Below are 20,845 nucleotides of genomic sequence, written 5' to 3'. Positions count from 1 at the left end.
ATACAGCGCATATGCAGGTTGTTGCGGAGGTGGAGTTGTGCCATCCCAGATTCATGGCGCGCATCACACCCTCTTCTGCTGATCCTTATGAGATAGCAGAGCCGCAATGCTCCCGCTTTCCCAGCTTTTGCGCATATAAGACATACCTTCAGTCTCTGCAAGAGTAAGTAATACCTTGCAGGGATATCGAGCCACCCACATAGGTGTCGCAGGCGAATCTCGAAAGCGACCCCAATTCGATTGTGTATCCAGACAAGTTTGGAGATTCGCCCATTTTGAGCCTCAGTGTACAGAAAGCCCGACATGGCGGACAACAATCCAGGATGGACGTGGAGCGACGAATACCAGAACTACTACTATGTCGTATACGATCAGTACCGTCAGTTATAAAACGTCTCACGCTGATGTCCAGCCGCTGACCGCTCTAGAACGCCCTGTTTACTATTGGCGCCAACAGTCTCAAGCCTACGTCCAACAAGCTGGGTCTCAGGCACTCGACACGCGTCCCAGACACGACTCAGCGATCGAGCAACAAATTCTTGAGCCGCAGATGCCGGAGCCGGGTATGACAAACTAGTCATCTTGCAACAGAGGAGGCACTGACTTGGTCTTCCTAGCTCCACGAGACGTTCGTACGCTACAAGGTTTCATATCAGGCACGCCACAGACTGGGTGGTATGATCGTCTAGACGTTGGTCAGTACATCAACACATTCGCAGGTTTCTTCTAATACCATGCCAGCTTATCGGATGCGGACTGGTCACGAAGCGCGAGAGTTTTTCAAAGTGGGCAAGATTTTTGCCATGCTATACACCGAGACCGCAAGCGACACCTCCTTCCAGCACCCCAACGACGAAGCATACACAGTGATACGGTTTGGGCAAACCGCACACACTAATATTCGCCGCTTCGTTGTTGTAGAAGTGAGGCGGGGTTTCGTGAACGCTTGGTAAGATTCTGTGCAGCTGTCCGAAGTCGTGGCGAAGTGTTGATCCATGTTAGTGGTATCGGTACCTATTCCGGCCGTGGCACTCTCAAGGACGGGTGCAACCCAGCCGAACACACAATCGTGTACTTCTCCGGAACTGATCCTGCATCATGCTACATTCCCGGCGAATATGAAAGCGGCATGACCAAAGAGCCAATCGAGGTTGTGCCAGCTGAACCAAACCTGAGTATCAGGAGGGAGTCTCGCATCCGATTCGGCAAAGTATATCCAATCGAGATGAACGTCAAAGTCAAAGACATTGGCCGAGTCCGCGAAGACCAGATCAGTGCACTGCTCAGCTACTGGCAGCAGGAAAACCACACACCAATTACGCCTGCTCCCTCATCTTCGAACGCCTTCTCTTCGAACAGCTGGTCATCGGGTGGGTTTTCTTCTCAGCGTGTGTAACTGCCTCATGTTGGTATACGAGTGTAGAGCCTGACCCCATTCGATCGGCGAAAGTTTCAGCTACCCTTATGAGATCACGAAACTAACGGCCGAAGTATTCCATATTGGCGTTGACGAGGTCCGGTGCGTTCGCGTACCGTCCTTTTGGCCTTCTCCCCATCACATACGTTATATATGACCAAATTGAATGACTTCTCCTACAAAAGCAGGTGCCTTTCGTGATCTGGTCTGCTAGAGTATGGTGATAGGCCCAGTCGGTACCGTAGTTTTCCTATCGTGAGATGGCGTACGGCGAACGAAGGACTACGAGTGGCGGTGTTCGATCGAAGCGTATGCGGGAGTTTCGCGATTCGGGTGGGTTCGAGGCTGCGGTATCCGGATGTCAATACACACATTCTGCATCCTCTCTCGCTACACGGCGCATGGGCACCGGTGCTTCTTAGAAGATGAAGCGCGATTACTGGAAATCCGATGATCCGTTGAGCGCGACTTTGAAGCCATAGGTCCAGCGGCATCGAGGCGCGGCGCGTAGCTGCCAGGGTCGGAGGCGCAATATCTTGGCCGTGATGGAAAGGAGGTCGGCGTTTGAGACAGGTCGCATTCACGCTGACGATATTAGCAGGGCGCTCGTCAATAGATCGTGGGTGCGCAAGAGTGTTCGAGGGTGGAGGGGTGGAGCGGAAGGCGGCATGGGTCACGCGCCATCTAGTGGGTCCGCACCGCCGCGCCCATCATCCAGATATAGTACGGCATCGACACCAAATATTACAACGTGCCAACCGACATGCAATCTTTACGGCTAACGCGAAGAGAAAGTGCGGATGCATCCAGTGCAATTTGAGACCATAGCATTGAAGGCCGATGCTCACAAACACGTCCATCCGCGCAGTAAAGACTATACCCAATTCTTTCACCTTAGTATGATGCTCGACTTCAGGAATGTTTACATAATGTATGTGCGGATCGGATGAGAGGTACTGAGCAATGGCCACGTGAACACATGTTACCGGCTTCTAGATATTACGATCATTGGAAGGATGGCTCGCCATTGTATTGTATTCCTAAAGCTGGTGGCTGACTTTCGTAGACATAAATAGAGAACCTTCAAGGACGAAATGCCTCACTTCCTCCCCTTGCCCCTCGCATTGAACGTCTTCAAAGGGTCGACCTTGCCATTCCTTCGTACCACTTTCCTGCCCTTGCCCTTGGTATATTGTTTCTTCGCCCTTGGTATGTTCAGGCCGACAAAGCCAACATCCTGCGGCTTCTTCCCTCCTGGTAGGAGGTAATCGGGGATGTGTCGCAAGTGGGGTTGTATTCTCGCGGGATGGTTGAGAGTCTGGTCGTGGCGGAGATGCGCGAGTGCTTCAGGGTTTTCTTCGAACTGTTGCAATGTTAGTATGAACCAGCAGTGAATGATGCGGGTGAACTTACGTATCGCGACAGCTTCTGCGACTTTGCCAGCTCCATGTGGATTTCCTTGATACGTGCCTCGCGGATGGCGATCCTGGTCACCGACTTCAGGGCATCTGCGAACCGGTATCGGAATGGCTCTAATCGTTTCATGTCGAATTGGTAATCCTCCAGCTTTTGGCCCTCTTCTTGATGCTGCTCTACCTTCTTCAGAACCTCTTCATCATGTTCGCATCCAGCAAATGTAGTCGGCTTATGCTTGCGGTATTTCTCCTTCGGGATGATGAACGAAATGGCCGTGCCAGACTTGCCGGCTCGTGCTGTTCGTCCAATTCGATGGAAGTATGATTTGTAGTTCCCGGGGAAGTCGAAGTTGATTATACAGCTGACGTTGAGGAAGTCGATGCCGCGAGAGACGCCGGAGTCGGTCTCCTTGTCCTTTTTCGCTTTCTTCTTTGGTCGCGACTCATCTTGCACGCCAACGACGTCGGTTTCGTCTGAAGCAATGAGGATCTTATAGAGATCTTTGTTGAACTCCTCCACAATGTGTGTTCGGGACGCCAGCGGCAGTTCGGAGTTGAGTACGATCGCCTTGATGCCGAATTGCTCGAGAAAGAGTTTGACGCGGTATGATCGGTCGACGTCGCCAACGAATACGATACTGGGGGGAGAAAGTCAGCGTGAGTCCCCAATGTAGTTCATGCCGGTGCCTTTTACCTCTTTCCATGGACCAGATTGAGTTTCATCATGGCGAAAAGCAAGAGAAATTTGTCGTCCTCTGCCACCTTTAGGACGTATTGCTTGACCTTCTGCGAGTCTTTATCCAGGTCTTGTAGCTTTAGTACAACTGGATCTGTACAGAGCAGGCTGCCGAGTGACTCAACATCAGTTGAGAGGGTGGCTGAAAGGACGATCTTCTGGACACCAACAGGAATCTCCCGGGCGATGTTCTCCATGTCGTCTGCGAACCCGTAACCGTTGATCAGGTCACCCTCGTCTACGACAAGCGTCTTGATGTCGCTGACTGCCATGGCAGAGCTGTTGATGTTTGCCCATGCCCTCGCTGGTGTTGCGACGACGATCTCTGGTTTGTCCGCGAGTGCTGCCTTGATGACGACATCCGATTCCTTGCCAGCGATGTTGCGGACCCGAATCGATTGCCCACAGTGTTGTGAGAGCGATTTCGCGACTGTCGCGATTTGTGAGCAGAGTTCCTTAGTGGGCGCCAGGATGAGCGATTGGCCTTTCTGCTGCAGCGTCTTGTGAAGGATGGGCAACAAGTAGGCTCCCGTCTTTCCGGTACCTGTCCCCGAGCGCGCGAGGACGTCACGTCCCTCTAGTATTAACGGTATGCCTTGAGATTGTACTGCCGTTGGCGATGCCCATTTTAGGTCGCGGATCGCTCTCAGAAGACGGGGCTCGAGTTGTAGTTCGGCGAATGAGGCGACTATAGGGACTGGCTCAGCGGCAGGTTTCGACTTAGAGCTCTTCTTCTTCTTCGGTGTGGCAGCGACTGCAATCGAAGGCGCAGTTGTGGTGGATGTCGCGGGCTCGGGGGAGCTGCGGGGCTCAGATTGCGACTCATCGCTCGATGTCACCTCTGGCACGTCGTGCTCGTTGAGTTTGCGCTTCGCCATCGTGTCGGAATTTGATTCGAATCTACGGAATGTGGTCGCGTCGGTGTTCGTCGAGGTTTGCGCTGCCTGCATCTACCAGTTCTGAACTTTTTTGGCGCTACTGCCGGGCGGCCTTGGCGCGACCCACAGCGGAGGAGCGACTGCTGAACGCTGATGCCCTGCGTCGGTCGCGACTTCCACACACGCGACTAGGACTGAGCGGCAGGCACACGACACTGGTAACACCAAGCAACGAACTGCAGGATCAAATATCCACAAGACTTACGCCGTCATTACACAGAACTACATATTTCTTCTCGTTGATCATCGACTATAGGGATGCGCCTGTTAAGAGCCCAGACACAGAGCATCAACAAGCATCAGCAGGCATCCGTTGCAGCAAGGGCATTCGCGCACGACCTCGCCAGCTCGACTTTATGAACCTCAACCTCCGATCCCGATCAAGCCCTGATTCGTCTTGCAATAGTCGTCGCATGTAGCCTAAAGTTCTTCGTTAATAGGTGCCAGCAAGGAGCATACGAACACTAACCCTAGGCATGCCTCTTCTGCCACCATCCTGCACCATTCTCTCTAGAGCTACAACATACTTGGTGATCTCCTCGTTTCCCAGCTTCTTCAACGCCTGCGAAACAGCATCGATCGTTTCCTGATCAGGTCCTTGATCACTCGTACTCATCAGGTCGATACCCGGGGGCGTTTGGGTGGATTCCACTGCCGTCGAATAGCTCGCGTAGTATGGGACTCTATTCGCGTCGCAGCCCCAAACCAAGATGCTGTATTGGCACGTAGCTCCGACCAAAATTCCAGTCGCTGCAAAGTCCAGCACTGCTGGCAAGTAGGGATGCGGTGTATCGACGCCATATGTTGTAATGATTGTGTCATTGCCTGGGAATTGGAATGAGAAGAGATCGTTCACAAGTCCAGTGGGCTCAGAGGGATCGATCGGTGTCGGGTCGTACTGGACGTTCCGCATCGCAGCATACTGAGGGTTTGACGCGAGAATCATTGACCATGGTTTGAAGTAAAAACCGACAGGTGGTGGTCGCCATGATCTGCCGTGATGGGCATGGTTGGTGGTATTGAACGTTGGAGGTATGCGAACCTGCACGCCTTCCGCACCCACCTTGTGCGGACATCCGTCTGGGGTGGTGTGCGCGATGGCACCGAGTGCAACCACGAGAAGTGTCAAGATGGAAAGCATGATGCTGGTGGAAGTGTATAAACCAAGAAAACGTGCTTAAGTCTTCAGAATATATGCATTTGACATCCGAAGCTCCCGCTGACTGTCTACCTGATTAGGAAAGAGGCCGGGGTAGTTGCTCGTGGTCGTCGTACGAAGCCGAATGGACACGCCAATCGAGCCGTGAGTCGGGTCACTCGCTCCTCACCACGCACAACAAGTACGAGACATTACTTACTCTGTATTCAAAGTCTCCTAATGTGTGCTGAAACATCTTCCTTGGTAATCCTGTTGCAAAGATATGTCGACAACTACCAGCACTAATGCGAAGAGAAGCCTTACCTAGATTTTCAACGCTCATTCCTGGGCAAAAGGCTTTTCCAAGTACGACTGCCTCGTGCAACCGTGAGTAAGCCAAATGAAGAATCAATAACGAGCTGCTTCTCCATAGCGCGACGCCAACATAAACTCCTTGTACATTGAACAACGAACCCTCTCGTAGGTTTCGCAAAACGATCGTCGCAGTCGCAGGGCGCAATGTTTCGATAGAATATCCTCCGTATCATTCTGTTCCGCTGGTTTGGATCAACAATTCTAACCACTCCTATACTATACACCTAAAGATGAGCACTTCGACTCTCTTACAGGTACCATCTGATCTCCCAGCGAGAGCTAGAGTAGATCCATGCTGTCCTCACGAAATTGTTGGAGCGGTAGAATATTGCGGCAGAGAATGGCGGAAAGAGGGCCCGTGGATGCCGGACTCAAAGCTCCAATCGCGCAAACGTGCGCGGACGGCCAGAATGCAGTTGAAGCTCACTCTCGAGACAAACAAGCACGTATGTGTCGAAGGTATCGAGTAACAACAACATTGCGAAGATGCAGGTCGATCATTACCGTGGAGAAAGCCGGGCCACAGGGGTCCTCTGATGCAAGCCGACTTCGGACTCCACCGCCAGCGCGTCCTCATTGGTTACCACACCATCGCTTATCTTCACTCTCCTGTTTACCTCATCGAAACCACCAACCCCAACCTGCCTCCAACATGCCCACCGTCTCCACGCCCAGACACAGCTCTGGCTGCCCAAGCAAAAAGTCACAGATCTCAGCCACTCACAGCTGAGCAAGAAAATTTCCGCTGAGCCATTCGGTCCTGCCCGCCACTACGAGGCAAGCGCGATGCACCTCCGTTGCAAGGCCGTTCGTTATCAGCATAGGCGAGCGATCATGCAACGCCCAGTCGGCTAAGAGCTGAAAGTGCCCTACAACAAGACCTCATTGCTAATATAAGCTTCAAAATTGCGTAGAAGACGAGAGGTTTCTAGTCTTGGCCGTCGTTGCACGTTACCTAGTCTTGACATGCGCCTATCTTCAACCAATCATGTGCCGGCCCGATTGCCAATCGACGAGATGGTTGTGTGCGGTTGAAAGGCTCGAGATAGCAGTCTTGGGACCGAGCTGAAGCCGGGAAACGGTAATCGTGGGGATGCATTGGGGTATAGATACCTCGTCTGCCCCGCTGGGTTGGTACGACAGCCTACGCTTTGAAGCTTGACGTTGAAACAAGCTACATCTCTCGACATGGCTGGCGGCGGTACTCCTGTTGGCCCTTCTGCTTCTCCCCTTGGCCAGGGTTGGGGCTATGGCATCGTGCTTGGTGTTGGCTTTCTCTTCGCCCTTGGCATGGTATGTACACATGAATGCTACAAGCGCAACAATCTGACAACCTAAAGGTCTTCACCACTTGGGTCCTCAAGCGCTACAACAATGAGGTGCAAACTTCAGAGATGTTCTCAACTGCCGGTCGTACTGTCAAGTCTGGTTTGGTAGCTTCAGCAGTAGTGTCTTCGTGGACTTGGGCAGCTACCCTGTTGCAGAGTTCTTCGGTCGCGTTCCGCTACGGTACGTTTCGACACTACATTACAGAAAATCAGAGATCTGATCGTCGTTAGGTGTTTCTGGACCTCTCTGGTATGCCGCTGGTGCTACCGTACAGATCCTGCTCTTTGCAACCGTTGCGATCGAACTTAAGAGGCGAGCCCCTAACGCTCATGTGAGTGAAACAGCTTCTCGCTATCGGCGAAGCTAGAACTGACCACTCCATAGACGTTCCTCGAAGCTGTGCGTGCTCGCTATGGAAAGGCTACGCATTTTGTCTACATCACCTTCGGCCTCTTCACCAACATACTTGTTACAGCCATGTTGTTGACTGGCGGATCTGCCGTCATCAGCTCATTGACCGGTGTGCCTACAGCCGCAGCCTGTTTCCTACTTCCCCTGGGTGTCGTAGTCTACACCATGTTTGGTGGTATCAAGGCCACGTTTCTCACAGATTACGTCCACACCGTTATCCTCCTCATCATCCTTCTTACTTTCGCATTCACGACTTATGCCACTGGTGACCGGCTCGGCTCGCCCAAAGCAGTGTACGATCGTCTGCAGGAGCTTTCGGCAACCACCCCGGTTCCCGGCAACGCTGGCGGAAGCTATCTTACGATGAGAAGCAAAGATGGCGCCATCTTCTTCGTCATCAACATTATTGGAAACTTTGGAACTGTCTTCATGGACAACGGATGTGAGTGTTCCTCTAGACGGAGTGTCATCAGAAATTGACTAGAGGCAGACTACAACAAGGCCATTGCCGCATCCCCAGTTCATGCTCTTCCTGGATACATCATCGGAGGTCTTTCATGGTTCGCTATCCCGGTAAGTTCTCCATTCATGCGCATCTTGAATCACTCCTGATCTCGTTGTCAGTGGCTTTGCGCAACCACTATGGGCCTCGCCGCTCTGGCCCTGCAGAGCACGGAATACTTCCCTACCTATCCCAATGGCATGGATGAAGCCTCAATCAGCGCGGGCCTCACTCTTCCGTATGCTGCTGTGGCGCTCCTCGGATCTGGCGGTGCAGTGGCTACTCTACTGGTCGTGTTCATGGCCGTCACTTCGGCTTTCTCGGCGCAGCTCATTGCCGTCTCCAGCATCTTGACATACGATATCTACGCGACCTACATCAACCCCAGCGCGAGTGGCCGACGTCTCGTCTACACTTCACACGTCTGCGTATGTGGATTTGGACTTGTCATGGCTGCATTCTCAACCGGCCTCTGGTACGCAGGTATCAGCATGGGCTGGCTGTACGTCTTCATGGGCGTAATCATCTCGTCTGCGGTGCTTCCAGCAACCCTCACGTTGATGTGGAAGGGTCAGAACAAATGGGCGGCTACTTTGTCGCCAGTGTTGGGTCTTTGCTGCAGCATCACCGCCTGGCTCGTCACCACCTCCAAGCTGAACGACGGCGTGATCACTGTCGCTACTTCTGGCGCCAACAACCCAATGTTGGCTGGTAACGTTGTCGCACTACTTTCACCCGTCATCTTCATCCCGGTCCTGACCCTGATCTTCGGAGTTGACAACTACGACTGGGTGTCAATGAAGAATATTCGCCTTGTGGACGATTCGGATGTCACAGCAGCTGCGCACATGGATATCGAAGCCGTGCACGGCCGCCATGCTGCCCTCTCCCCAGAAGCCGAAGCCGCCGAACAAGCCAAGCTGTTCCGCGCCTCCAAGATTGCAAAGATCACCACCGCTACGCTGACACTCGTTCTTCTCGTACTTTGGCCAATGCCTCTATATGGTTCCGGCTACATCTTCAGTCAGTCGTTCTTCTCAGGATGGGTCATCGTTGGCATCATCTGGCTGATGTGCAGTACTATGGCTGTTGGTGTATATCCTCTGTGGGAAGGCCGTGAGAGTTTAGCCAGGAACTTCGGTGGTATGTGGCGCGACATCACTGGCAAGGGCCGTCGTCGCGGGGATCATGTTGAGGTGGTGGAAGGTGAGAAGACAGCTGCGTCAGGAACGCAAACACCTAAGGAGGCTGATGCGAAGGCGTTGGAAGAGAAGTCGTAGATGAAGTTGGCAGTCACCCACACATACGGTGGAGCCTTCATTAGAGTGCCCTATACCTCGCGCAAGAATGGAATGTTCTCTGGAGAGCACAGATTGTCCATGTAATGCTGATTAGTAGCAGCTGTTCCAGGCCGCAACAGGCGAGCGCCCCGCTCGGTGCTTTCCTCGGCCATCTCCTGAACTCTTGCACATCACCGCGAGCATCGACCCGGTTGCTGGTACCTCGTGATATTGATTACAACTCTGTCTAACGCTCTCAAGACGCGTTCGGTGCTTCTTCGCCCAATGTTTTGGCAGTTGACCACGTTTTGCAGGGAGCCTCACCCGTGTCACCACGAACGCCATCCCAAATCCAGGATGCACGCGCGGGCGAACACCGCCTCAAGAACGCGCTACTGGACAACGAAGAAGCGCGATTGCAGGAAGTTCCGGAATAATGTTCTTGTCGATCAAATTGTCCGGGGTTGCTCCAGGTACCCCGCGACCCCAGTGCTTACCCGGTAATAACTTCGGGGCATCTCCGCCGAGAGGCACGTTAGCTTTCTTCGAGCGACGTGTATGCTTGCAGCGGTATATAATGGTCAGAACTACTATGACTTCAAATTTATCCTCGCCAAGTACACTCGCGCATCGCTGTAATCATCATGAGCGCCCTCAAGTTCCTCGGCCTTGCTGCGCTTGCTGCAGCGGCTCCAGTGGAGGAGCGCGCAAAGAAGCCCAAGAGCTTTTTGAAAGAGCTTGGAAACTCGACTTGGATTATCGGCAATGAGATCTGGAATGTTACGCAGAATCGCCAGTATGCCGATAAGCTGTGGTACAAGGGAAAGGATCGTGTTGGAGATGCTGTTGGGCACTATGTTAGTTACAGTATGTGTGAAAAGGTGCTGCGGCAACGGAGTCACAACACAGCTAACAACCTGTAGACGGTGCGGCATCTGATTTGAACTGGACATCCGCCGCGATTGTGGACTCGGATACCGATTACATCAACGTCAAGTTTACGGCGAAGGAGGGTGACTTCCATTGGGTGATCTACGATGACCTTCCAGGCGCATACCAGTACTTTGTCAACCACGACTTGCCTACGCTGGGCGAGTTCCGTACTTTGTGGCGTCTCGACAACACCTCGTTTCCACGTGGTCACAACAACGTCAAAGATGGTGTGCTTCCCGCGTTAGAAGAATACCGTCAAGCTACAAACGTTCAGGATGAAACCTGGCAAAAGGCTGACGGGTCATTCTTGACAAAGTATGACTGGAGTGGGTTTGTTCGAGACCAAGAATACTACGGTGTTTATGGAGACGAAGTGGGGAGTTGGTACCTCAATCCTGGGAAGGACTACTACAACGGCGATCATCTCAAGCAGGAGCTCATGGTATGTTCGATCCGGTCGCCTCGCTGGTATGCGGTTTGATACTAACCTCTCAAAGGTCCATCGCGAGTCCCAGACGGGCGATGCAGTCCAGCTGAACATGATTCACGGCACACATTACCAGGCCATTGCGCGCGATTCGTTTGCTGATGGCAAAATCTGGGGGCCATGGCTCTGGTACCTCAATGACGGTAGCAAAGACGACGCCGCAGCCCGCTGGGAGAAAGAGGAAGCAGCTTGGCCGTATAAGTGGTTTGACAACAAGCCCTACCAGTCTCGCGGCAAGATGCAAGGCAAGCTCCTCTTGAGCGACGGCCGCCCAGCTGCTGGCGCTGCCGTCTTCCTTGGAGACAACCGCAACACCACAGTGTCCACGCTCGACCAAGGCCAAAACTACTACTACACCACCTACGCCGATGAGGACGGCAAGTTCGACATCCACGACATCCGTACCGGCACCTACGCGCTCTATGCTTGGGGCAACGGCGGCGCAATCGGCGACGTCACAACAAACTTTACCCAAAACGACGTCGAGATCCGCGAGGGCAAGAACACAAACCTCAAGGAGATGACATGGAAGGTCACCGACAGCGCGAAGCGCATCTTCCAAATCGGCGACTTCGACCGCACAAGCGATGGCTTCAAGCTCGCCGATCCAGCCCACCCCTTCGAACACGCCCGTATCTCCAAGTGCCCAGCAAACCTGACCTACACCGTCGGTACCAGCACCCCTCTCGACTGGTGTTTCGGTCAATCTGCCCTTGGCACCTGGTCTGTTCTCTTCCCTTCCAAGAGCACCTCCGCCGCTAAGTTGACGGTCTCGCTGGCGGGCTTCTCTCAGGGCTCGAGCTGCGATATCCTGCTCAACGACGTCAAGGTGGGTAACATCACTAGCGCCAGTCTTTTGAATAGTCAGGATACGTATCGTGGTGCGACACGGGCGGGCGAGTGGAGATTGCTCGAGTTTCCGATCGCGGAAGGCGCGTTGAAGGGGGAGGGAAGTAACCGTCTGGACATCAAGGTTACTAGGACGACGCAATGGAGAGGGTGGCTTTGGGATAGCTTGGTTCTAGATGAGATGTAGAAAGAATAGTAATGTCATTCGATGTGCACAATATGTTCTCAGCATTGCAAGCTCAACGTGGTTGCCGGGTAGGTGACTTGCTCAGGTTAGCGCCACCCTGAATGTAAACGTCATTTTGCCCAGCTCACTCAGGAGGTATCGCAACCCCGTCTCGCCTACCCGCTGCCCTGTGCCAGCAGCAACGCACTTCTGGGCTTCGCATTCGAGCCTTGAGCCTTATCGCGAGCGAATCTGAGTCTGCGTATCAAGGGGAGGGTAAGCAAGAGTCGGTGGTTTGCGAGTGTTCGTCTTGAGTAATCGGCAGCAACGCAGTCCTGGAAGCCGCTATCGAATGCTGGGTTCAGTATCGAGGAATGATGGTACTAATGTATACTTTCAGCACTGAAGAATAAGCGATTCTGCGCATTGCCTCAGAGTCATTCCAACCGGCCCGTACGTCAAGATGCAGCTTCATTACTCTATTCATCCTTCTCCTTCTCCTTCCTCGAGACCCGCCGTAAAGGCGAATGACTCAATGAAAAAGATACTGCGAGTTGAATCGCAGTATGGACATGCCCAATGAATACGACTTGCGCCGCATTGCTTGCCACTTGATCTTGGAAGTGCGAGCACTCTCGACACTTGCCTAAGGTGAGATGTTGAGATCTCGTCCGGCCCTCGAGACATCCGTGAAGATGCTTCGCGGTCGGGACTTTTCTACGCTCGGTGAAGACGATACCAAAGGGGTGCTAAGGTGGGATGGGGTACGTACCTGATGTTCATCCTCCGGGCCCCACGAGTAATAGTCCTGAGTCTGGGTATGTATCTCTACGCGAGTCGAGACCTTGGCAGAGAACCGACCTCTTCGGGTATTGGGTCTGCACTGGACTAACATCGTGCAAAAGACCGACCTCAGGACAATGGCGGTGTTGCTGTCACTACGTTGGCCTGCACAACGATAGCACAAACATCCACCAAGTTTACCTATGGTGACATAGGATTTTCCACCGGCGGAGGCGTACGACCACCGATGGTTGGCGGTCTTGGAGAGTCCAAAAAGTGGCACATGGGCCCCTCTCCAAGTGCCGTGGTTCGAGAAACAGAAGAAAAGCTTAGGCTTTTTACGACCGCCGCTGATCTCTTGTCTCTTTGTCGTCGATATGGGAGCCAGCCACCTGCATGTCATGTATCGTGGGTCATTTGACCTATCAGAAGTTCCGCAAGTCTTCTTATCGCAGATATCTTCCGCACACGTTTCCCTGAGAAGGGTAACACCGGCGGCGGGTACACGTGGTATGGAATCGAACCACCATTGTTGTGACCTGAAACAGGACCACGAAGAAGGCAGCCGCGGTTGCTGATCCTGTCTATCCAACGATTGTACCTGACATACGAGCAGTGACTGTCCATAACTGAACCTGACGACAGACCCACTATCTGCCAGAGCGTCTCACCTCAGTGGTGGTAAGCCGTCGGGGCCAGCGGTAGTGGACTTGCGAACCTACTATAGCCCCAATCTATGCGGTCAAAGAGGCCATCACTCTCTTTGACTTAGCATAGACCCTGCCGAACCCGAATCCATAAAGGCTAAGGGCCAGCCAACTGTAGCGTAAACCACAGCCTATAATACTACAGCCGTTGTTGGGGTCCAGCAAACCTGTCGGGTTCACTCAGCCGCGTTCGTCTGTCGACTTGTACTCTCGGTTCCGTGAAAGTTGTGCGCATGCGAGGGCACCAGAACCCGGCGATCTGTAAGTATCAAGTCAGCTGGATATCACAGGGTTGACGCGACATCTCCAGAACGTACCTTCATAAAGAAGATCGAAGGTTGAGAGTTACAGTCGATCAGCGGCAGCGGCCGGCGCAGGCTAGAACGCCGAAGGTTGCGAGTCGCACGCATCTTGCGGATGTGAGTGCGACTGAAGAGGAAGAAAAGTAAACAAAGTGGAAGGTGTTATTCGAAAGGACGTGGAGGGGCGCTAGACTGGCGCTTGGACCAGCCGAAGCTCTGATTACGGTCGCAAAAGATAGTGAATGGTGAATTTGCGTGGTCACACAGCCCAAGTCTTCCCTGCGTGGTTTAGGCTACAGGCTCACGTTCAAAGAAATATGGCGTGTCAGGCAGGATGCAAGAGGAACTAGAATGGGGGGAGATTCGAACGCATCGGAGCCATCCGGCTTTCCAGTACGAGACTAAGACGTGTATAAGCGCCCCATCGTGAATCTGAACGTCGACAGACTATAGGCAGTCACATGGGTTTGGGCCGACTCCAGACCTTCATTTCGATACCACTACGTCACTGCAAACGCGATAGGCTCCCGTTACAGCACCGCAAAGAGCACTGTCCTCGTCCCACAACTACTCTTTAGCGCCTCCTCCGATTGATACCACACGATCGTTTTACCATTGCTCCTCTCTAATCATACCCAATTCCCAATACCCAACTCTTCCTCGTAAGTCTTTTTGTAACCACGAAGTGAAGCCATGAACCTGACATACAGATAGAAGTGAACGAGATGTCCTCATCAGGATATGACCTAGGACCTGCGGTGAATGGTGGTCAAGGCGATGAAACCTCCAACCTGGGGGATACCACAGCAACCGTGATGGCTCGTCTCGATGTCGCCCTCAAGGACATGCCGGGAGTCACGACTCTGGACAAGTTGAACACTCTTATGAGCAAGGTCGCTGCCGCCAAGGAACTGCTGGGGGGCTTGGAGCCAGACGTACTACTTCAAGCTCGCAGCAAGGTCGATGAACCCGACCGCGAGTTGTCCATGAGCCCGGCCCTGGTAAAGGCTTACGAGCATGTCTCCAAGAACACACAGGGTACGTTGACCAGATCGAAGAAGATACAAACTCTAATGTCTACAACAGACGCACCCGAGGATGAGTTCGAGGCTGCCATGATGGCTGCGCTTGAGGGTGGCAAGGAATCTGAGACAACCCAAGAGGGTACACATCCACAAGAGCCACCTCTTCAAGACACCCATCGTATCTTGCAGCCACCACGAGTCCGGTATGTTTTTCTGTCAGTAGCCTGATGGGCGAAAGTAGCCATTAACGTCAGTACAGACCTCACGAGAACACCGGCCGCCAGTCCAACCCGGCAGAGCAGGAAGCTACCTCGGAAACCCCTACTCCTGAGTCCATTCCTCGTCCCAAGCAGATACCAAGATGGAAAACAAGGTGCACAAAGGAAGAGAGGCACAACCTTGATCCCGCTAGTAATCTCCCTTGTCCTCGCAAAGCGTGTAACTTCCTCCACGACGACCAACATGCGTACATGGTCGAGGGCCTGTATCAAAAGGACGTGAGCACCGGAAAGATCCAAGCATGGGGTCTGAAGCCCTATACCAGCCGCGCCGGGCACAACATGGGCTTAGAGAAGGTGGGCAAGAACGACCAGAACTTCGATGCATTCTTCAAGAAGTTGAAGAATAAGGACAAGGCAACCGAGACGAAAGCCAAGGAAGAATACGCCCAAAAGAAGAAGAAAACGTCTACTCTGGAGGTCAAGACTGCTCCTGATGCTGCACACAAGTCCACCAAGGCTGCCACGGACGCTGAGGCTACTGCGAAGGCACCGCCCAAGAAGCGTAAGGTCGCGGCTACCACAGGAGCGAAGGGCACTGCGGAGCAACCAGCGAAGAAGAGCAAGGGTGGCGAGGCTGACCGCTAGATGTATCCATGGCGCTCTTCTGGAGTATGTCTGGTCGCCTGCCCTGCAAGGACCTAACGATTTTCATGACCTGGGTTTGAAGATTTAGTACATCACAGGAGCCAAGATAAGGGATATCAGTATGAGTAACTCAATGAATTCCTGTATGTCCATACTCCCAGCGCAATGCAAATGTCTTTCCAGTCCCTACCATACCATGCCATGCCATACCTAACCTGATGCACCACCCTAGCCGCTATGGGAACGAACAAAGGTCCAATCGGAACCAAAAGTAAAGGGCTAAATTATGGATACATAGAAGAGAGATCAAAGGAATGTATTTGGACTGGCAAGGCGCAATCCACCTCCAAGCTAAAACCAGAAAAGCGCTGAAAGTCGCTGGGGACGGAGGCTGGGTCCTCCAAAAGCTGGGCAATGCAGAAGAAGAAAACGTCATGATACAAACACCATCGCTGAAGCGCAAGGTCAAGGAAGGGCGCTCAAAATCACTCGCTGTGAGAGCATGCGAACAGCCGGTTCGGAGGAGGCGGTGTGTGGTGGTTTGCAGATCGAAAAAGGAATTCGTGAACGGCTGTGGAGCCGAAAGAAAAAGGCAACGCGTGTGCTGATTTCGCAATTGCCGGGACGGGACAAGTCTATTGTGTCGTGAACTCGTTTTTAGTGGGTATCAGTTTCTTTTGGGCGATATTGCTGGGGCCACACGGTTGTGCTAGCCCCTCTGGTTCGGGCAATGTTGTGATACAGGATAGGACATGCTATAGGAGACTCCAGAACGGTAGGGCTCTGCGGTCGTAACGTCCCCAAGGCTTTGTTGATACAGGTAATGGATTCCTCCTCTTTTCTATTTTCTCTGCAAAGTCGAGCTTCTTCTTGCGCTCGATATCCGGGTCGTAGTAATGGGTTGCCGTGACAGGGACTTTGAACTCTTGCGTGCTGAGGGGCAGTGTGTACTTGAAGTTGCCTCGCACGATTAATTCGAAGGGATACTGCAGGACTTCTTCCCAACGTTCGCTGCCACCAGCTTCGGTCTTGTTCCCTGGGTGCGAAAGTCGGAGCTCACCAATAGATTCGGCGCGGTGCCGCTGGAAAAAGGAACCTTCAAAGTTTAATGGCGAATCGAAGTGGGCGATGCGGCCTAGCAACATGGTCCGTGGTTCGCCCTCGATAGGATCGGTTCCCTCGTCTACACCGGTAATCGAGATATCTGGAACTGCGTCTTCCTCGATCGGTCTCCAATCTTCTACATTGTCATGTGGGCCATTCCCGTGCTCGCGCCACCAACTGTCCGACCCGACATGCTTACTCTTAGCAAACAGCGAAATGTCCATGTCGGATACAGTGACCCCGATAATGTTGGGATTGACAGCGTTGACTATGAGATCCAGCATAATCTCTTCTTGACTTGCAACGACGTTCTGAATGTCTCGCACCACAAGGCTAGTGAGCGGTTTCGTTGTTGCAAAGACAAGCCCAACAGCGCAGAATACGACGACGAGCAGCAGGATCGACAGAACCAGGCAGCCAGCGAACCGCCGACACCACCCACCATCACGGTGATGCCGGCGCTCTAGTTGGCGAATAGTGGCAGTGTTGCGCTGGCGAGGCGTGCGGGCCCGTGGGCTCCGCCCAGACTGGATCAGAGGTGTGCGCTCATCATCGGCGATGTTTTCGGCGTCGATATCGTATGCTGCAGAGAATTCCCCACTTTTCTTGCTGCCGTTGCTGTGACCATTGCCAACATTGAAAGTATGGAAGCGAGGGCTGTTCGGTTGCGACGCGTGTCTGGAGGACGGGCCACGTGCGCGCGAAGATTGCGGTACCGAGTTGTCGCTGTCCATGGTGATGTGGCTGAGCGCGCCCCGACCCTGGCCATGTCTTCCAATGTGGTGATGGTGGCTACCTCCGCCCGCTCGTCCGGAGCCGATGCGGACAGTACCTTCGCCGCGGTCATCGCCATCAATGCTCGCGTTGGTGTATGGGTTCGTGAATTTGATGCTGCTCTTCTTGCTTGGATGCTTGTGCGTGTCGCGGATCTGGAGTCGTGGGTCTGTGAGGCTGGCTAACGACGTCATGCTTGGCGTTCGCGAGTGGTGCTGGCGGCTGCGAGTTGGCTGCTCGGGAGGATTCGATTCGTAGATAAAGGTAGCGTCCGAGTCAGACGAGTCGGCCTCGTCGACGGCGCTGGCCACCTTTTGTTCGAATACATCTGCCTTGGATGACGCTGTACGATAACTTGAGTCAGTGCTTGAATAAAAATAGCTGAGATGGGGAGGGCGGGGAGGAGCCATGCTCAACGCTGGACTTGGGGGTGACAAGGTCAACAAAGACGGCCGGTCGTCATATGAGCGGTATGAGACGGGGCTGCCGAAGGACGGGTGCACGCCGGAGCGAGAGCCGTACTCCGGCCGACGTGGAATGTAATAGTGGTACGAGATGTGTTGCAACCTACCAGTGCCTGCATTGATGGATGCGGCCTTCCGTTTGGGGGCCTTCTTCTGGGTCTTGGGACGAATTGTCTCATTACTGGGCTTGAGCCGTATGCCGCCGTCGACGCGACCTGAGGCGGATCTGTCTTGGTTTACAATTGACGGCTGCGCGACAGAGGGCACGGTCTCGGTTTCGACCGTCATGTTGCGGAGGGGCGGGTCTCGCGATCGCGTCGACATTGAGGACAGGGAGGGCTTGGCCGAGACGGTGTGCGGACGATGAGTGTAGGCGGAGCGCTGTTCCTGCATCTTGCCCTTCTTGGCGCTCTTGGTCGCGCTGTCGCTCCCGCTCTCAGTGTGCTTGGACGTGTCGTGCTTGGTGCTGAGGTCTTCGGTGACTTTGGACGAATTGACGTCATTTCGGTCCTGGTCAGTTCTGTGGGAAGTCGCTGGGGGAACAAAGCTAAGAGCGAGGTTAACAAAGTTTGCGGATGGCAGCGGAAATTGGCTCCGTCGATAGTCTAACGTGCGTCGCGATGACAAACAGTGGGGCCGTTGCGGGGAAAGCGTACCTTTGCGGCTCTAGACCATCAAATCCGGGTGTGGCAGGCAAGCTAGATTCTTGCACCGTTGCCAGCTTGGGAGCCGCGCCGCCGGAACTGCGCGAGGGCGCCTTGATGGTTTGCTGAGGCTGTGTCTGTGGCTGGGCTGGTGGCTCGTCGACGTCGCTCACGGGCACGTCTTCTCTCACTGGGAAGCGAGAGACTGAGGCTGGGGACGAGCTCTGGACGACGATAGCGGGCGTCGACTGGGCCTCGGGCTTCCTGATCTGCGAACGCAGCGAGTTGGTGCGCGAACGAGAGCGGCCGTCATCGCCCGGCGGTGGTGACTTGAGGCGCGGTGAGAGGGGCCAATGGGGAGTCGTGTCGCCCGAGTTCGGTTTTGACGATGGCTTGGAAGCGCGTGTGGCTCGCACCGTGTCGGTCGACGATGTTGGGGTGAGCTCCGGTATGCTGGTGGAGGACAGAGCACGCTGCACCCCCGGGGCGACAGCAGAGTTGGACAGACTGGAGCCGCGGCTGGGACTCGCATCGGCGCTGCTCTTGCGTGAGCGGAAGCCCGGCCTCGCACTGGCGCCGGAGGGCGTGGCACTGCGGTGGTGAGGGCCTGCGGGCGAGGCTTCGCGCGACGAGCGCGGCGAGGGCGAGCCGTTGACGCTGAAGGGCGGGCGCTGGGCAGCCAGCGGGTGTTGACGCATGGGAGCCGACATGTCTGGGGCGGTGGTGCTGCTCGTGGGGTCGTCGCGGGCAGGCGTTGACGTAGTGGGCTCTGCACTCTCTGCCACGCCGGTCAAGGACTGGAAGCCGTCGAGGTCGTCGGCAGTGGATGCAGTCGGAGGCATCATCATGGACGTGCTTTTGCTTCAATGGGCCGCAGCACTCGTGGCATCCTGCGCGGGCTCCGGCGCGTCTTCGCTGGTTGGGGCCTGGACAGCAGGCAGGTCCGGGTGCGAATGGGCGGTAAGTAGATGAGGCTGCTGTAATGAGTACGCGGCGTGCGGCCGTTGGACAGGGCCTGGCGCGGGGAGTGAGCTGTCGCTGTCGGTACAGGGGGGCTGTGGCGCGCAGACAGCGTGGGCATTTGAACGCGCTGCAGTCGACGATGGACGAGGTTTAACGTTGTGAAGACTGGCACGCTCAAAGCTGCCTGGTTGCATCCGGCCAGCCCTGGACGGGAACGCTGACGCACCCGAGGCGCATTTCAGGCACGAACCGACGCCTGCCAGCGCATCGCACAAAGACCTGCTATCTCCCGAACACGACGAATCGCTCTCTCATCGCATCGTCAGCTGCGGCCTGCCGTCTTATGGAGTGGCTTCAACTTTCTCCACGCCCTGCACACCTTGTCTTGTGATAACGATTGATCGCCAGCTGCGCTAGCTTCCCTCTGGGGGTTTGCGCACCACGCCTACATGCCCGGCATGTCGGCACTCGTGCAGAAGCAATTCTCATGCACATCCTGCAAATCGCAAGTGAACACCCCACGGACTTCATCCCACATGCTCATGAGCAGGTTATTGTCTGCCGCGTCGACGCTTGAGGGTCGGCACGGTCTCACCTCAGACGGGTGCAGTCACTCAGTCATCGCACTGGTAGTCTGCTGCAGCTTTCCTAATTCACTGTGCATCATAGCCCTTTAGCCGGTCGAAACATCACTGAGACGCCGTGACAACGGGAGCGCATTGCCAGAACTGTAATAACGTAGGGGCGCAGTACTGTCCAATGTAACGTGACGGACGGCTCTCGATCACGGTTCGATCTTGACGTCGCGCCAGCCCTCGCAATCGACTGACATCTCTTACGTCGACTACACCAGCAGCAGACACCTAGCAGCTCCTTCACAAACTCACACAGAGTCACCAAGGTAGAAAAGGGACAAAGACACGTGGCAGCGATGCAATTTCAAAACCGCGCCTCCAGTAAACAACACGTTGCGCTCCTTCTATATCGTCCAAGATCCGAGCTTCGCCCGGACTTCCAATGCCCCGAACCTCCGCTGATAAGATTATCTCTGCATCTAATCAGATCGAATTTTCCGCGCTAGCACCTTCACGAACACCACCACTCCACTTTACGCATCCTCAATACCACTTCAAGTATCGATGTTCCGCGACCAAGCACTGCCAAGTACTTGAAACCGCCTTGGTAGCCTTGTCATAGGTGCGAAATGTAGAAGGCGGTTCCAGTGTCCTGGTCCTGG

General features: G+C 54.2%; 6 protein-coding genes across 6 annotated transcripts; 3 read left to right on the top strand and 3 right to left on the bottom strand.

Moving 5' to 3' along the window:
- Positions 1-2,516: 2,516 nt before the first annotated feature.
- On the bottom strand, positions 2,517-4,719 carry DBP9 (ATP-dependent DNA/RNA helicase; the record flags this gene model as incomplete). Its single annotated transcript, XM_051495520.1, has 4 exons — positions 2,517-2,780; positions 2,831-3,470; positions 3,527-4,468; positions 4,712-4,719. The coding sequence occupies 4 exons, from the start codon at positions 4,717-4,719 to the stop codon at positions 2,517-2,519; spliced, it is 1,854 nt and encodes a 617-aa protein (XP_051354539.1).
- Positions 4,720-4,939: 220 nt separating this feature from the next.
- J4E92_004127 (uncharacterized protein) lies at positions 4,940-5,647 on the bottom strand (the record flags this gene model as incomplete). The annotated part of the gene is made up of 1 exon (XM_051495519.1): positions 4,940-5,647. The coding sequence occupies one exon, from the start codon at positions 5,645-5,647 to the stop codon at positions 4,940-4,942; it is 708 nt and encodes a 235-aa protein (XP_051354538.1).
- A 1,560-nt stretch (positions 5,648-7,207) lies between these two features.
- On the top strand, positions 7,208-9,541 carry J4E92_004126 (uncharacterized protein; the record flags this gene model as incomplete). Its single annotated transcript, XM_051495518.1, has 6 exons — positions 7,208-7,312; positions 7,360-7,528; positions 7,579-7,679; positions 7,733-8,201; positions 8,250-8,332; positions 8,384-9,541. 6 exons carry the CDS (start codon positions 7,208-7,210, stop codon positions 9,539-9,541), a joined length of 2,085 nt encoding a protein of 694 aa, XP_051354537.1.
- A 644-nt stretch (positions 9,542-10,185) lies between these two features.
- J4E92_004125 (uncharacterized protein) lies at positions 10,186-11,997 on the top strand (the record flags this gene model as incomplete). Its single annotated transcript, XM_051495517.1, has 3 exons — positions 10,186-10,408; positions 10,465-10,916; positions 10,972-11,997. The coding sequence occupies 3 exons, from the start codon at positions 10,186-10,188 to the stop codon at positions 11,995-11,997; spliced, it is 1,701 nt and encodes a 566-aa protein (XP_051354536.1).
- A 2,496-nt stretch (positions 11,998-14,493) lies between these two features.
- J4E92_004124 (uncharacterized protein) lies at positions 14,494-15,659 on the top strand (the record flags this gene model as incomplete). The annotated part of the gene is made up of 2 exons (XM_051495516.1): positions 14,494-14,996; positions 15,053-15,659. 2 exons carry the CDS (start codon positions 14,494-14,496, stop codon positions 15,657-15,659), a joined length of 1,110 nt encoding a protein of 369 aa, XP_051354535.1.
- A 755-nt stretch (positions 15,660-16,414) lies between these two features.
- On the bottom strand, positions 16,415-19,490 carry J4E92_004123 (uncharacterized protein; the record flags this gene model as incomplete). Its single annotated transcript, XM_051495515.1, has 3 exons — positions 16,415-17,880; positions 18,109-18,511; positions 18,612-19,490. 3 exons carry the CDS (start codon positions 19,488-19,490, stop codon positions 16,415-16,417), a joined length of 2,748 nt encoding a protein of 915 aa, XP_051354534.1.
- Between the last annotated feature and the right edge of the window lie 1,355 nt (positions 19,491-20,845).

This window comes from Alternaria infectoria (assembly GCF_024043175.1).
Source record: "Alternaria infectoria strain BMP 0036 chromosome Unknown scaffold_5, whole genome shotgun sequence".
NCBI classification, from domain to species: domain Eukaryota; kingdom Fungi; phylum Ascomycota; class Dothideomycetes; order Pleosporales; family Pleosporaceae; genus Alternaria; species Alternaria infectoria.
The sequence above is the reverse complement of the archived record's forward strand: the minus strand, read 5'-3'. Positions and strand labels throughout refer to the sequence as shown.